The sequence below is a fragment of the Podarcis filfolensis genome (genome assembly GCF_964270895.1).
Source record: "Podarcis filfolensis genome assembly, chromosome: 5".
Taxonomy (NCBI): Eukaryota; Metazoa; Chordata; class Lepidosauria; order Squamata; family Lacertidae; genus Podarcis; species Podarcis filfolensis.
In genome coordinates this window covers 66,031,247-66,046,314 of record NC_139608.1, presented here as the reverse complement: position 1 = coordinate 66,046,314, position 15,068 = coordinate 66,031,247, and the positions used below count along the sequence as shown (strand labels likewise).

General features: G+C 40.1%; 1 protein-coding gene across 27 annotated transcripts in view; it reads left to right on the top strand.

The window, feature by feature from the left end:
* PCDH15 (protocadherin related 15) overlaps positions 1–15,068 on the top strand; it is a 633,377-nt gene that overhangs the window by 577,883 nt on the left and 40,426 nt on the right. For all 27 annotated transcript variants that reach the window (XM_083614042.1, XM_083614038.1, XM_083614050.1 and 24 more), the window contains 2 exons: positions 744–959; positions 4,941–5,029. In XM_083614042.1, coding sequence (XP_083470168.1) covers positions 744–959; positions 4,941–5,029 — 305 coding nt within the window. The remainder of the gene's footprint in view (positions 1–743; positions 960–4,940; positions 5,030–15,068) is intronic.

Genomic DNA, 15,068 nt, shown 5'->3' with positions numbered 1-15,068 from the left:
TGCGGAGGAAGTCCATCCCCAGGAAGTTTACCTGCATGCTGGACAGACATCCCTCCCCATGTTATAACATGTACACTCTAGGAATGTTGTCATTGACTGCTCCTGTGTTTACATCCCACACATATCCTATTAATTTAAATGGGAGGGATTTAAGTGCACTGAACAAAATACCCCACTGAATATTAAGCAGACCCATTGAAAGGAATGGACCGAAATTAATCAGGGCCGTTAATTTCAATGACTCTACCCTGAGTTCATTGAAGATGGCCCAAAAATTATTCTGCTTTCCCCCACATCCTTGATGCTACTTTTGTGAGTCTGAATGAGAGTCGGGGAACCTCAGGCCTTAGAAGTGTGATGGTGCCTTTTCCTTGCCTGCATGGAAGATGAAGTGTGTGTTTGTGTGCTTGAAATATAGCCTACTACTCACATCCATTGTTCTGTCTACTTTTCCATCTGGCTCCAACCACCATTGAAATACATTCTCCAGAAGGTTGTCCACAAGGGAATGCAGCTCTTGGGCTGAAACAGGTTCTCCACCCCTAGCCTAAATTTTTCTGGAAGCCATGGAGCTACTAAAAATTAAATTCTGATATTACAAATGCAGAAAGCAGTCAAACTGATTATCATAATGCCCATGAGATTAGTTTCTGTATTGATTACAGAGGCCGCAGTGCTTCTCAGTATACATAATTGTCTCAGTAATTTCCTTCTTTCTCCCCCTTCTTTTTTGAACCTATCAGGCAAATGATAAAGATACGGGCAACTACAGTGCAATGCAGTACAGACTCATCATCCCTCCAATCAAGGATGGCAAGGAAGGTTTTGTGATCGAACCTTATACGGGGCTAATCAAAACTGCTATGCTCTTCAAAAACATGCGGCGATCGTATTTCAAATTTCAGGTCATTGCTACAGACAACTATGGAAAGGGGCTGAGCAATAAATCAGATGTACTTGTAAGTATGCATTTGGGGGCTTATTCTTGCTGCAAAGTTTATTATAAACGACATTGTGCTACAGGCATCCCACCCTCCTTGTAGTTTTTTTGTTATTTTGATTGCATATGATGAGGATACAATAGCTGGTGTTGTCAGGCCTTCCTAAGTAGCCCATCAGTGGGTCTTTAAATCTCCTGTTCCTGTTGCCTGCCTGGGACTGAAGGGGACTGACTTCCACAAATCTGCTTATCAGGTTGCCAAAGACTAGTGCCCTAGTGAATCTTGTGTACAACACCCACCAGCATATTAGTTCCCTGTCCAAAGTTTGTTTACGAGTTGCAGAGGATTGCATTCAACTTTGAAAACACTTGACCTGAGGCCTTCCTCTCCCTGTTTCCCCAATTCTCTGTAAAGCATTGAGAAGTCTTGGGCAGTCTAGTAGGGTCTCTGTCCTCAAGCGCAGAGGAAACGTGTGCCCAGTCACACATCCAGCCATGGCAAAAGGGAGCAACTGAGTCATGCAAAGATGTCATTTCACTCATCTTCATTCCACTCACTGGCAAGCTGGATCCAGCCTTGAGATTTTGAAGCTGATATTTCACTGTCTGAGACGTGTCCAAGGATGAAGTTGGTGGCACAAAGTACTATGTTGGTCAGACTCAAATTGCAGCACTCAGAGGAAGCACTCAAGGAGGAAGGGGAGCGTAGCCCCTGCTACTTAGTTCAGAACTATTTTGCATCAAATAATCTCATATCACTTGGGCTTTCTGACAGGCAGAAGCTCCTCTTGTTTTCTCCAAAGCTTCCACTTCTGCCAAAGAACATGAGATAACCAGCTTCCTCCCACACCAAGCTTTCTGCATCCCTATTCAGGAATAGGAAAAGGTGTAGTGGCTGTTGGGAAACACCAAGACCATCACCTCTCCCCCAGTGCAGCGCCGTCCAGGATGCTTCATCACTCTTGTGTCCCGTCGCGCTGATGTGAGCCATATCCAAGTACATGAGTACACAACACTAGCAGAGTCCAAACAGAAGCTGAGCCTTGAGGTGTGACATCTAAGCCTGATTTATTATGTACAAAATCAAACATAACAGAACAAAGAAAACATGGCTCCCCTCTCTCTTTCTTCCATAGAGAGAAGGGAAAAAACAAAAGCAATACAGAACGGAACAGTGTATCTGAACTTCCGTTCCCCATGACATCCAACACTGTGGAATGTCAACACAGACGTGTGACAACAACAATCACACATCTGCAGCATGGAGGAATAAAATTCCCAACAGTGGCAACCATAAATAATCAAACCTTGTGGACCCCTGTTCCTTCAATTTTGCAGATCTACGCAGCATTTATTCCTTATTACAAACCTGCTGGTGCAAATGGGAGTATGTAGAGCACAAGTGTTTATTATTTGCTTTAAAGAACAAATTGAAATAGAAGGCACGGTCATCCAGTGTTAAGAAATGTCTTTAGGATTTATTCTTCAATACAGTAGATGATACTACTTCTAATTACCAAAGCCACTACTATGGTTTCCATTATTGCACTATCTCAGTGGAGGGGTACCTGGCCACTGAATGGAAAGGTTGTACGGTGGTGCCTCGCAAGACGAAATTAATCCATTCCGCGAGTCTCTTCGTCTTGCGGTTTTTTCGTCTTGCGAAGCACGGCTATTAGCGGCTTAGCGGCTATTAGCGGCTATTAACGGCTTAGCGGCTTTAAGAAAAAGGAAACAAACTCGCAAGAACTCGCAAGACGCGAAGCAAGCCCATAGGGAAAATCGTCTAGCGAAGCGACGCGAAAACCAAAAAACCCTTTCGTCTTGCGCGTTTTTCGTCTTGCGAGGCATTCATCTTGCGGGGCACCACTGTATTCTTAAATCTATAAAGACTTAGATAATACCATCTCTTAAAAACAAACAAACTAGAGTTGTCCTTTTTAAAACACTGCATGTTGAGAATGACTAATACACCAACACTTCACTGCTTTAGAGTTTCATTTAGTAGATTACACTGAAGTTTGCATTTGAGTTTAATAGCATTCGGATGATTTGCACATGTATCTGCATGTAATTATCTAGTACCTCTGCATATCATTTGCAGTATTACCTTTTTATCAAACTCTTGTGCCAGGTATGTGGAGTTGTCTCAATGTGCAGATGGGGAAGCAACTGATTTTCAAGCAAGGGCCACAGCTGAGTGGTAAAACTCATGATTAGAATGCAGAAGATTCCAGGTTTGATCCCCAGCATCTCCAAGTAGGGCTGTAAAGACATATGCCTGAAAACCTGAGGAGCAACTGTCTGTGTTGAATCATAGAGCTTGAAGGGGCCTTGTAAGCTAATCGGAGGCTAAGTGTAGGAAATCCAGAGCTAGAACATTATCAACAGTTCTTCTCCCAGCCTTTTCCCAGTGCATTTAGCATGAAGCTCTGAATGGGGATTCTAACCCCATCACTTTGAAGGGTAGAATCCTCCCCACTTTCAGAAACACTGCAGGTTCCTTATCCAAGGGGGATTTTTTACTGAATTCAGCTAAAGTTTATTGCCCCTGCATCCCCATCACAGCTGAGCCACTGACTTTATTTCGCATGCCTGAAAGTTTATGGTTCCCTAAGATGTGCACATGTATGGTATGTATGTTTGCAAACACATTGTTTCTGCCCTTTACATGCTTATGTACATAACCATGACTGAAAGATGGAACTTCCTGTATTGTAGATTATATGCTTTGCACTATATTTGTATGCAAAACTGATTGATTTATCACTGAATGGACATTTGTTGGTAGTACTGTAGGCCCTTTATGATTTGTCTGCTGTGCCATTAATACTGTTTACCCTTAACTGCCCTGGCTAGTTTGCGAACACTAGAGGAGAGAATTCTCTCATATTTCTTTTGTCAGTTCAGCAACTTGATTGCTTCCCTTTCACATACAGGCCAGCAGAGAAAAACAAGGCTCTGTGTGATAGAGGAAGAGAGAAGTTTGCCCTGCTTGCTTGGAGTTTTCTCTGCTTGTCCATTTGAAAAAATCATTCAAGCTGTTTTTCTTCCCTCCTGTCATCTTTGAAACCAACGCTGTACCACTTTTGATAAGGAAGGAAAAAACTACACACAGCTTGATCGCTCTTTCAGTGTACATGTGGCTAAACTCTCACTATGCTTGCTTTGTCTCACATATAAGGGACAAAATATGAGCTGAGATTTCCTATCACTGTTTGCCTTGCTGTTAACAGGTTGCCTTTGCTGTTCTGAGAAACAGAGCTCGAGGGGAGACAGTTACTAGTTTTGTCTCCAGAAAGAAAGAGAAAAGCACTATCTTTGATACCTTTGTGCTTCAGAACCTTTACGCACAGTTAGCTTCTCAGGTGTAATTTGGGGAATTAATTTACATATACAGTGGTACCTCGTGTTATGTACTTAATCCATTCCAGAGGTGCGTTCATAACCGGAAACTGCTCATAACATGAGGCGCGCTTTCTCTAATGGCACCTCCTGCTGCTGCTGTGCCGCCGGAGCGCGACTTCCGCTCGCATCCTGGGGCAAAGGTTGCAACAAGGGGCATCTACTTCCGTAACCCGCAGCATTTGTAAGGGGGATGGTATGTAACACGAGGTACCACTGTAAGTGGGCGCAGTGTTGCAAATAGGATAGCCATGTGCCCTTCTTTATAAATGACAGTCCACGTTTTGTTGAAAGCGACCTTGCCCAGTCAACAGTCTTTCCCACTGTGGTGAGAGGTATATTGTATTTCTATTCACATTATGGTAACTAAATTTGTAGCTATATGTATTAATTAGCATATGTATTCCCCCCCCCCCAATTCTGTTTCCTCTTAGCCTTTTCTTTAGTGATACATTTCCTCTCAGTGTTTCTCTATCCCTGCTCCACATCAAAGGTGCTTACTGGTGCAGGTGGAGAATCTCACCTTGCTCCCGTTCTCATTCTGAGATAATGTATGTTTTGCAAGCTCAAGTGTATCTTTCTTTTCTGTTTCCAGGTCTCTGTAGTCAACCAGTTGGACATGCAAGTCATTGTCTCCAATGTTCCTCCTACTCTTGTGGAACAAAGCAAGGATCAGCTTATAGGGTAATGAAATGTGTTCATTGTCTAAACGTCTTATAGAGTCAAACCATGGAAAGTACCAGTGGTTAAAATGTTACTGTTCAATCTTTCCTGAAACATCAGTGCAATAGGCAATATAAAGCTTAGAAAGAAGGGAGAAACCGAGGGAGAAGATCTAAGGCACAACATGTTGAGTTTCACTTTTGCTATTTTTGGAAAGCACTTCCATTTGGGTGTGCTTTTGAATGCCTTGCTGACATTTCATTTGTTTTGGTCCATCCATTTCAGCTTGCCAGGTGGAACAATCTCTCCTCTTTCCCCACCCCCACTGTTCTATGGGTTTCCCCAGTTCCCCATCCTCCAAGCCAATTCTGAACCTCCAGGGAGGGGTTCAAATATACCCCCAGGGCGGTATATAAATTCAATAAATAAATAATAAATAAATAAAACACCGGGGGAGGAGAGAGGGCAGAAAGCCCCCCCAGCACTAGCAGAAGACCATTCTACTAGCAGGACTCATAAGTTGAATCTGACCCTGGGTACAGATTTTGTTTTTAAATCACTGCCATTTAATGAGGAAACAGGATGAAATGGACTTAGGAATAAGCACGTGCAAAATTGACATGGATGAGAAATAGATTGAGGCATCCATCCCTACTTGGAAGAGAATCAGAAAAGGTAGCAAGTACACCAGGAAATTCCACATATATCCTCACCTTGCTGACCCTGTGAAAGAAATTCCACAATCCAGTCTTTTCAGTCAATTAATTACATTTATATAAATGTGGTTATTATCAAAATCTCTCAAGACATATTTTTTTTGGAAGCACTGAAGGCAATATAAGATTACCATACTTAAAATTTTCTTCTTTAACGAAAAAAGCATTCCTTGTTAAAAACCATCTTCCATTTTTATTCCTTCCCTATTATAGTAGCACATCAGAACAAAATGAACCTCAAACAAATTAAAGAAATGTGCTCTTAACCCACAGTTCCCACATATTAAAATTGATCCTCAGTGATAAATAAAGTGCAGGGTTTTTTTTATTAATGCACTGATTAAACCAACAACAACTTGTAGCTCTACTTAAAGGTATTAGGATTTTATGATTTATTTCTATGCCAAGAATTATTTTATTCATTCTTCAACAAAGCAACAATAAATTAGACCACAAGGAGAGCAATTACTTCTGGTTAACATCTCTGATGAAATCAAGGAGACTACTCTTTAGCTTATTTACTATAAAAGCACTGGTGATCATTTCCCATTTCAATGCAGATATGTTGTTTTGGCTGTGAGACCAAAGATCATTTAATTTTAGAAAGCATCTCATTCTGGCTATTGTTCTGTTACTATAACAGGATGCATACAATAGTCCTTCCCTTCTTCTCCACAATCCATCTTTTAACAGCTTACTATTTTAAAATGTTTATTCATTAAAAAAATTGAGTTGTGTGACAGTGCCATGCTTTCTAGGGGCCCCGCGACAATGGATCAAAATAATATTGTGTAATAAAATGGGGTTATTAAAATTGTTGGTTGGTAAAATCAAAAGCGTATTATTAAACATGGGCATAGCCAGTCATATGCAGAGATATCTGTGCTGCTTATCACGAACTGTGTCACAAGAGAGCCCACCTATTTGGGACACTCACCTAGCACTCCAGGAAGAAAACACAACAGCAACACAGGTGTGGTGTTGACAGCTTTAAGTGCTGTGCTTTCAGTACTCAGGAATTGTCCCTCAGCAAGGGAATTGTCCCTCAGCAAGGGAAATGCAAAGGTGATTACATGAAGACTGTGTGTACAACAAATGAGTAACAGAAATTCATTCATCTCTCACAAAACTGAAATGCCCGTGGTCTCAGCACAGTGGGCCTAATCCAAGCATACACAACTGAAATAGCAAGTTGTTAGCAGATTGACTTATGCTTAATTTACATGTGCACAGATATCTTAGCATAAGTGTTTACAACGATGGGGATCTTTAATCTGGAGACAGTGGTTTCATTCTAGTGGTTATTGCACCATGTCACTTCTGCTTGAGAAATGTCAATACCTGCCTTGCCTGCTTGGAGGAGTTAGCAAGAGTCCATAAATATCTAATTACATGTGTTTAAATGCTTATGTACAAAAAATGGCAGATAATTAATAAAATGGCCTTGCGGCTTGAGATGTCACTACAAAATTTGAGAACATCAAGATGTTATTTTAACTAAGATAAGGGTGCATGTTTATGCACACTTGCTCCTAAACTATGCATTTTTATATGTCACCTTCATGGTTGCAGAACTGTGTTGGAAAGTTAGGAGAAGTACCATATTTTGCTACACATATTGTTTTGAGAACTGCAAATTAGGTAACCAAAATTAATTCCTCTCCATCCCAACCAAAGGGGTGAATTAGAAGTGGAGTACAAAATGGCTCAGTTACCCCACTTGGCTCAAAAGGTCACCAGAATTAAATTTACGTTTGCAGCTATGTTTGCAGAAGCCTGTAGATATGTTAGTGTCTTCATCTTGGCTGTTCAGGCTAATGTAAATATTGCTGGCAACTCAGAAATCCATTTTTGTGTTTGTGCCTGGGCATTTATAAGCAAGAAATATTTTCCCAATTATGGACTGACCTTCCTCCCCCTTCCCTCTGCATTACTTCTAAAGGTATGTTTATAACAAAAAATGAAAATACACAATTTCAACATTTGGGAGTTAAAATTAGGTATTATGGCTGCCTGTGACTTTTACAATGAGCTACGGTGCTGTATCCTATGACATTTCATAAGGCTTTACAATATCTATTTTGGAATGAAGAATTAATATCTTCAAATCCTTATCTGACATACGTATGCTCAGCCTTTGATCCTCCACTGGGATTCCTGGATTCTAGACAGCATGGTGAAGATCTTGAAGCAAATCTCAATATACAGTGTTAGGGCTTTGTTGGGTCTATTATAATAATCTCTCTGTAAATTTCAGTTTTCAGTGCAGTGTGTGGGGGGGAATCAGTATAATGAAACATTAATACTTCCATTTGTCTTTTCATTTTGGAAAAATGAATTAATAGCTTTAGCTCTGTTGGAAGAAGAGTCTGTACTTTTAACTGTATCGTTAAGATCAGGATCCTTGTGCCAGATTTTGTGGACCCCACATTCACATCCAATGGTGCAGCAGAATTCAATGCATGAATTGAAATGACAGTACAGCACATATGTGCCAAATTTTTAAGGGGCTGGTGTTGTAGCACCCTGCTTGTGGTTAACGCTTAGCTGGAATGAAATATTCAACGCAGCAATAGAGAAATTAAAATAATAATTTATTTGTCAGACAAATAAATGAGAGACACAGTGGTATATGGTTACCAAAGCTCTGCCCACTCCAGCCCTGATGGCCAGCACTTATCTTTCCTCAGCCCAGCCCCCTTGCTCCTCCTTTGGCTGCCTCTGTCCAATCAGCCTGGTTGAAATTCCTATTGGCTGTTTGCTAGAACCAATCATAAAAGATACACCCATTTCCTATTGCCTTTTATGGGAGACAAAGAGCTATATTTCCTTCTATCTATAAATGGCAAATAAGTAGTCATATATCTTACATTTGCCTCTACAAGGCACCTTAATTACCAGCTCACCTTTTGCCCTCCTTGCCCTATTGCCCTCCAAAACAGATGGCTAAAACAGATGGTGCATGGTTTTTTAATTCTTATCTTAAAGAGATCTTGGGTTCTCCTTCTCACACACCATCTATGAAATAAGAATCTAACATAAGAATCTAACATTTCTTACTTTCTAAATCCTTTGCATAATTACATTTAAGCCAATATATTTCATACATAACATATATAGATTTTTAGAAGCAAAGGCCTTTTCAAAGAAAAGGAACTTAGTAAAAGCTAAGTTCTCTAAGTTCTCTAAGTTCTCTGAAGCTTCAAAGCAGCTTCAGAGAGCAGCCTCTTTCCCTAGCCAGCTGCTGTTTCTATTAGCTCTTGCCCTTTTAACCTTATGAAAATGTGGCTCAAGTTTAATGGGAGGCACAATAATTCTTACTATTTACCGACTCTTAATTGTGTTTTTGTAGCTTGATTGTATTCTGTAATTTGTATGGTCAGTGTGACCTTTTGCTCCCAGCCTGTAATTTCCTTTTACAACCCTGAAATACTGCTATAGATCAGTGGGGCCCTTGAACAGGAAGATAAACAGCTGCCAGAGTATTCAGCCACCTGCTTTATGCCTGGCATGAGAGATACAAACATTTGCAAATATATTTTTTAAGCTCATTTTAAAATACAGATCTTGATCAGATGCCTCATAATACAGATCTTGATCAGATGCCTCAGTGTCCCTTAGGCCTCCCCGCCTGCCTGGTAATTTTCTTATGGGGGCCCAGTCCCCTTAATATTTCCCCCCGTCTGCCTGTTTTCCCACCTCCCTCTCTCCTTCCCTCAGTTTGCTGCCTCTGTTTCTAGCTTGTCTCCAGGAGGAACAAGAGGGATGCAGCAGTAGCCATGGGCATAGGCCTGCCCCCCCCCCCCCACGTTTTGTTCAAGAAGGCAAGTTTAGCTGACAGCCATTTTTTGCAACCTGTTGCTGCTACTCTGGCATACTGCATGGCCAGCCTCTCCTGACCTGTTAGTTGCAGGAAGAGTTAAACCTGTTTGTGTTGTTGCTGGCAAATTCCACAAGGAAGAGTAGCAATAATGTGGGTTGTCGAATTGAAGGAGGGAGACCTTGAAGGAAGGAACCCTGTGGGGTGTAGAGAGGAAAGGGGGTGGCTAAGAAAATGAACTGGAGATGAAAGAGAAAAAGAGAAAGAGGTTTAACAGAATACAGGTGTTCAGTAGTTTTAAAGAAAGAGGACATGATATGTACTATAGGCAGAAAAAAGTGGTTAATCTATGCAAGTGAAGAGTGAAAAAGGAAGCTTGACAAATGACTGTTGAAAAGAAAGCAACAAGTTAAAATGGTAACAGAAATCAGCTCCTGCAGTTAATGTAGCTACATGGACCTCCTGAGGTAATAAAAATCTGAAGATGGCACTCATAGTGATTTGAGTTGCGCACCCCTGCTTTAAAGTGTAGAACTGCATGCATGAGGAAGAGGATGTTTATGCAGGGTGGAGAGAGGAACAGAATGTCTGCCTCCCTGGGGAGAAGCAGCCCCCTGAGGTTTGGTTAAGTACAAAGGAGGAGGGAGGGAGAAAGTAGCAAGCTGAGGGGAGAGAAATGTAGAGGGTGCCTTGCCTCTGAAAGCTGCTCTGCTAGCTGCAGACTAAGAGATGTTGATACAAAAAACAGAAGCAAAGGCAGCATGCAGAGCTGATCTCTCCTGGAAAGCATTGCTGTATAATTGTAATGCAAAAATGGAGGAAACAACTGAAGGAAAGGGCAATAAATAAGTACAATTTTATTCATTTTCCTACAGACGAATGTGGGGCAGGGGGTGGGCATTGAAAATCCATTACATCCCAAAAGTTAGGTAAAGAAAAATAACAATAGCTGAGTGCCTGGATTAGGTAACACAGAGAGTTAATTGGCTTTGCACTGTGTTCTCCAAAAGTGGATTGGAAAAATGGGTAGAAGACAACAAATCCTTTCTTGTCTTTCAAGCCAGTGTAGCACCTATGAGCAAACATGAACTCATAGAAGTGGCCTTCTATGTAGGTGGGATGCTTTTAATGTATTTCTTTTTCCTCTTGTTTTTAATATATTTATGTGGGGTTTATTGTATTTTTGTTTGGTTGCCCTGGGCAAGATAAAGTGATGATGATGATGATGATGATGATGATGATAATAATAATAATAATAATAATAATAATAATAATAATAATAATAATTGCTTTCCCTGTCATTCTCTGTTTTGGAGGAAGAGTCACAGCTGGATAGGGAAGGGTTAACTAGTATGTCACCAGCTGTGGCCCCTACACACACGCTTAAAATGTCCCCCTTGAGTGAGTTAGGCTTAAGAAAAGCACACATTGATTTGGTGGATCTATGTGGGTATTGGAGAAAACCTCTTTTTAAAAAACCCTAATATTTATAGGGATGTGATCTTTTTGAAAATTGCAGCTGGGGCAGTAAAATCAACTCTTGCACTCTGAGAAAGATTATTATTCATTCAATTTATATCCTACCTTTCCTCCTAAGGAACCCCAGGGAAGTACCCGTTCCCCCACCCCCAAAAATTAGTGTTGAAAAAAACCACTCGCAGGAGTGTGTTCATGTGATTGTGATGCCTTGTGTGCGCATGTGTGTTTGCCACGTGTGCATGGTTGTGGCACATGTAGCACTGTGTGTGTGGTGCTATGTCCAAAGCAGTTTTTCTCATGTGCAGATGTGCCCATACACACATCCTGCTTTAGATGTTTTTGCGCTATAACAGAACCAATATTGCCTAAACTTGATGGTCCCTAAAATCATTCAGGTTTTTAAATTTTTGGACAAAAATAAGTGCATATAAGTGCTACTCTATACTGGAAACAGTGCAGTTGCAGTTGGCAGAGTTTCATCATATTTCCCATATATATTTATGCCATTTTTGAGATTCCGGGGTGCTTCACATACCTTATCTCTGTGATCTTTACAATCCACGTTAACCTCTGCTTCTCTTTGTGTGGCCATCATGACTATGTTCTGCCTGCACTGTTGGATGCCTCTGAATGCCACTTTCTGGGATACATAAGTGAGAGATTGTTGTTCTCAAGTCCTACTTTCAGGCTTCCCATGGAGATCTGGTTTGCCATTGTGAGAATATTGGACTAGTTGGGCCACCATCCTGATCCAGCAGAGCTCTTCTTATCTTTTTTCTTCTTCTCATCTCTTATTCTTGTTGAGTTCAGCAGCAACAGCACACAAGCAAGGCTTTCACACTAAAAAACCAACAACACATAGTCTTCATCAAGATGCTGCTTTTCATTCCATATTTATAGAATAACCATACTGGGAGGATTTTGCATTATTTCTAGAGCCATACAATTATGTGTATTTTTCAAACAAACAAAAATGTACAACATCATTGCCTTAGTTTTCTTAACACCCGTGTAGACATTTCAGGTGTTGGGTTTTTTTAAAGGAAAAAATCATTAATATTCACCTTCCATCGCTATCACATTTCAGCAACTCCTAAATTGCTGAACAGAATAGCTGTTTGCTACATTATTACAATGTTTGAAGTTCATGCAGTCATTCCTGTAACTCCTGTAAATCCCCTTTTCATTAGATGCAGCATGTAGCAAATGCCCACAGAGATACTATTCTGAAATGTATATATGCCTTTGTCTATAATGAATATGAAAAGCACTGCTTTTGTTAGTAGTTTCTTTCTGTCAGGTTAAATTTCAGAGGAAACAGGACAGAGGCATACTGTTCATTGGATCAGTTTGAAAACAATTCATTGATCTGTATATTGAAATTTTCAGTAGTGAGGTTTGTACCCAAGATGATTGTATGGTTAGAATAATCAGTGTCAAGCCCTTTTAAAACAATAAATGAAATTCAGAGAATATTGTGAGGAACAGCACATATTGACCTGAACTGGATTAGTTTTCTGCCATTCCTAGTATTATGCTTCTGCAGTTTTGCTTATCTAGTCCTTAGAGTAGTTTATATATTTTGTCATAGCAAACATTTTGGAGTACTAAAAGACACCTCTTTCCAGTGCAGAATGGATGCATGAATCATGAGGATTACCCTTCTCAGAGTTTCCAGATTAGAACTGAGACAGGAAAGATGGGGCAGTTGCAATCTTTAAGAGGCCCAAGAGAGATTCCTAGTGTTGCTTAAATTGTGGGCAAGGCTCTTATAGGTTTCTTGGACAAGAGAACCTGGGACTCCCATCTTAAAGTGGGGGTATAAATATAATGGTTGTTCTTTGAAGTATCCCCAAGTAGGGATGTACAAAGGTACCTCAATCTGTTCATTCACACTTTGATCCAGTATTTTCTGTTATTGGTTTATTTTATACAAGTCTTCTGTTACATCATTTGCTGATGTGGAAATACATTTATTTATTTATTTATTTATTTATTTATTTATTTATTTAACTATTATTGTAGCGCACAATAGACATGCATATATCAGTCATCAGCATTTACAAACCAGTTAACTTCCCTATGGGTTCCCTTTCAAAGTTAATGAATCTAATCCTAACCATATCTACTCAGACATACATCCCATTGAATTCAACTGGGCTTACTCCAGAACGAGGCAAGCTAGGATGGAAGGCTTGTGTCCTTGATTCAGCAGAAATTTATTCCTGTTTCATTTCCCTCGCTCAGATATCAGAGAAGGACTGTTTTGCATCCTGTTGATATTTTTTGCTCTTTGTGTTTTGGCTTGTGTGAATTACTGTGGGCATAATAAATATTTTACAGGCATGTTCCTTCGGTCATTGTAATGCCACTTGTAAAAGTGTTTGTAATGCAACATTTTATTTCATAAATGAGTATTTTATGCAGAAGATGGTTGTGTGTATGCATTTGCTGAAACAATGCTCAAGCTAGTCTATGTTTTAAATATTTGTAGTAAAGAGGGTTTTGTGTTTGACGGCTAGAAATCCTCAGATTTTAACTGAGGAGCACAGATAAAATCAACAGCGGACAACAGGTCACTTATTTCCATGTGAAAAGAACAATCATGAATGATGCACTCTATTTTTAAAAGATTACAATCATTCAATGATACTTACTTCTGAATAGACATGGTTAGAATTGCATCCTTAGTGTCTATAGATTGCCTCTAGAAACAAAAAACTTTGTTGCATATAAAGTTAGCAAACAACACTTCAGGAAAAAGAAAAGCAATGAGGCCCCTGTTGGGACAGCACCAATTATACATCAATGAATATGTAAATAACATAAATTACAAGGCAATTTACATATCTCTTTACAATTTAAAAAGCATTTAAAAAACACACACCTTTCATCATATAAAAAAACCGGAGGTGAAAAACCTTCATAACAAGAGTCCATGTGATGATGGGGGTTGGGGATTGAATGGGTAAGTACAAGGAAATCTGCTTTATAGGCCAAAAGATTCCTCTGACATCTCTATCTCAGAGAATCCAAAGACGAACATAGCAAAACGCTGAACAGTAACAAACCACTCAACTCCCAGACCTGTTAGTCAACTGTATAAAGGACATAAAATGTATGTACCCTGTAGAAGGGGTGGCTTTTTACCCTCCAGATATTGTTGGACTATAACAGGCATAGGCAAACTTGGCCCTCCAGATGTTTTGGGACTATAATTCCCATCATCCCTGACCACTGGCCCTGTTAGCTAGGGATCATGGGAGTTGTAGTCCCAAAACATCTGGAGGGCCGAGTTTGCCTATGCCTGGACTAGAACTCCCATCATCCCTGATTATTGGCCACCCTGGTCAGATGCTGGAGTCCACGACATATTGAGGGCCAAAAGCCAGCTACCCCTGTTCTTTGGACCCAAAAAAGGGATAAAGAACAAAATGGTTGGAAAATAGTATCAAGAAGAAAAAGATGCACCTTTCATTAATGGTTCAGAATGCACTTAACCCCTTTCAGGCTGGCTTAAGCACTGAAAAAGGTCGGTATTTCATCAACATGAAATCCAGAATATAGGCATTGTTTCAGCCTCCCCCCCCCCCATATGAATCCTCCTGACTCTTGAGTTTGTCCCCTGAGACCCTTTTCTTTGTTCCTCTTCACATCTGAAGTACGGCAAGTCAGCACAAGGGTCTTTTTTGTGATAGTCTCATGTCAAAGGAATGCCCTACTGAAGGGAATCTTGCCTTCCAATAAACAGCTAAAACCTACTCTTTTCAACAAGTTTTTCAACTGCTAATTTTTCAATAACGACAAAATCCAGTTGTTGCTGTTTTTCTATTGACTTGATTTTTACTGTTTTCGTTTAATTTACAGTTCTTTTGGGTTTGTTATACTGTTTAAACTTTCCACTGCATTGGTTGTTTTTGCTTTGAAACCCCTTTAAGAAGAGCATAGATGTGCATTTAGATATGTATCAGTGCAGAGGCCTATTTCTGTGGATAGATCTCACCTGCTAGATTCAGGACAATTTTGAACTGTGTTTTCTATGTCC